Source organism: Rosa rugosa, chromosome 1, assembly GCF_958449725.1.
Source record: "Rosa rugosa chromosome 1, drRosRugo1.1, whole genome shotgun sequence".
NCBI classification, from domain to species: domain Eukaryota; kingdom Viridiplantae; phylum Streptophyta; class Magnoliopsida; order Rosales; family Rosaceae; genus Rosa; species Rosa rugosa.
Window position 1 is genome coordinate 43528935 of NC_084820.1, and position 1874 is coordinate 43530808.

General features: G+C 38.3%; 1 protein-coding gene across 1 annotated transcript; it reads right to left on the minus strand.

The window, feature by feature from the left end:
- Nucleotides 1-376: 376 nt before the first annotated feature.
- Nucleotides 377-1372, minus strand: LOC133728653 (mitogen-activated protein kinase kinase kinase 20-like). The gene has a single exon (XM_062156080.1). The coding sequence runs from the start codon at nucleotides 1370-1372 to the stop codon at nucleotides 377-379; it is 996 nt and encodes a 331-aa protein (XP_062012064.1).
- Nucleotides 1373-1874: the final 502 nt, after the last annotated feature.

Sequence of the window (1874 nt, forward strand, 5' to 3'; positions counted from 1 at the left end):
CATAGATTGCAAGAGAAAGTTATACAAATTAGACATCGGATGAAGAATCAATTGTCCTGTGTTGACGCCATTGTGTAGTTTACACTAGTATTGAGATTAAGTAAAAGCATATTTTATTTCCACCGACCTGTGGAGATGAATTTAGTGGTGCTATTTCTGGGATTTTCGTTTGCAAAACATGTTCAACTTAACCTCAAAGATAAGAAGAAACAGAAGCATATATAGGAACTGAAAACATGAGAAATAATCTTTCAAATTATTAGAGTAACCGAAACATTCAGTTAAGTGCAAACTTTTATATATACAACTTTCTTTGAATCCCAAGTAGGACTCGAACAAATACAACATCGTCCCCTTAGAACTTACACATGGGCTTTCAATTATCACTATCTAATTCAAGATTTGCCACGAAGGGATGAGTTGTTAGAAGTTCTTCAGCTGTCCACCTTTGCTCAGGAACCTCAGCTAGGCAAAGCTTTAGAAAATCCTTAGCAAGACTCGAGATCGTATCAGGAATTTTTGGCTCCATTCCATCAACAATGTGGAGAGTACCACTCTCACCATCATAGAAATGATTCCGGGGGCACTCTCCCGTAAGCATTTCCAGAACAATACACCCCACAGCCCATATGTCACTGGGTCGTTCTTGGACATTGTCTTCTACAGCTTCAGGAGACAAGTACATGGGTGTGCCTCTCCAGCGTTCCTGAACCTCCTCCTCCTTCTTGGCCAGCCCCAAGTCACCAACTTTGGCCACATAGGGACAGAGATATTGATCAATATAATCTTCATTTTTCAAAAGCAAGATGTTATCTGGTTTCAAATCACAGTGGACATACCCACTCTTGTGTATGTGTTCAACACCTTTAAGAATATCACGGGTATACCGCCTTACATGGTTTTGTCCCAACCCATGAACGGTCTTCTCTATCAACTTAGCAAGGCTTCCCCATGCTATTTCCAAGGCCAAGTTATAGATCTCTTCACCCTCATCACTCCGTGTTACCTCCTCACCATAGTGCTCAATGATGGAGGAGCAAGAACCGCCCTCGTTAATCAACTCCCTAAACACCTCCAGCTCGTATCGAATGGAATCGGAATCCTTGATCTTTGCTGATTTCATAGCCATGGCCTTCGGCATATGATTGGAGATGATATAGGGCCTCATGGAAAATGCAATGAACACAGAACCGAAGCCTCCTTCGCCGATCTTCTTTCCTCTCCGCCACTTATGACCTGAACCCAAGCCTCCTTTGCCGATCTTCTTTCCTCTCCGCAACTTATGGCCTGAACCCAAGCCTCCTTCGCCGATCTTGTTTCCTCTCCGCCACTTATGATCTGAACCCAAGCTCACTTCCGCCTTCCTCTTCATATCGCCACTCTCTTCTCTCTCTGCTCATTTTTTTTATTTGAGGTGCGGCTATTTATACCCTTCCGCCTTCCTATTGGGATACGGATTCCATTTTAATTTTAATTATTAAATTTTCTTATTTCTATTTCCAAGAATATCCTTATATGAAATATCCAATTAAATGACATTTTTTTAATGAAAATCTCACATTTAATTTATACCAATAAAAAAACTATAATATATTAAAGTTTCCTAACAAAATCATAATCTAATTTACTTCCATTTTTTTTAATTTTTTCTTTCTGCTTCAATGTTCATCTATTTCAATCTATGTCAAAATATTAGTTAGTTAACAACTATGAGCCATGAAGAAGATATTGAGATTTTTCTTACGTGTTTTAAATTTTTATTTTCAGTGTTCACAAAAGGTATTACAAAGATTTTGATGTAGTTAACACTAATGATTTTGTGAATTGAATAATGAATTCATGAAGAAGAGGTAACAAAAAGATAAAAAAATAGT

What these genes read in the sequence shown, in the direction of transcription:
- LOC133728653 (XM_062156080.1), bottom strand. Translation starts at nt 1,372, where the DNA reads ATGAAGAGGAAGGCGGAAGTGAGCTTGGGTTCAGATCATAAGTGGCGG.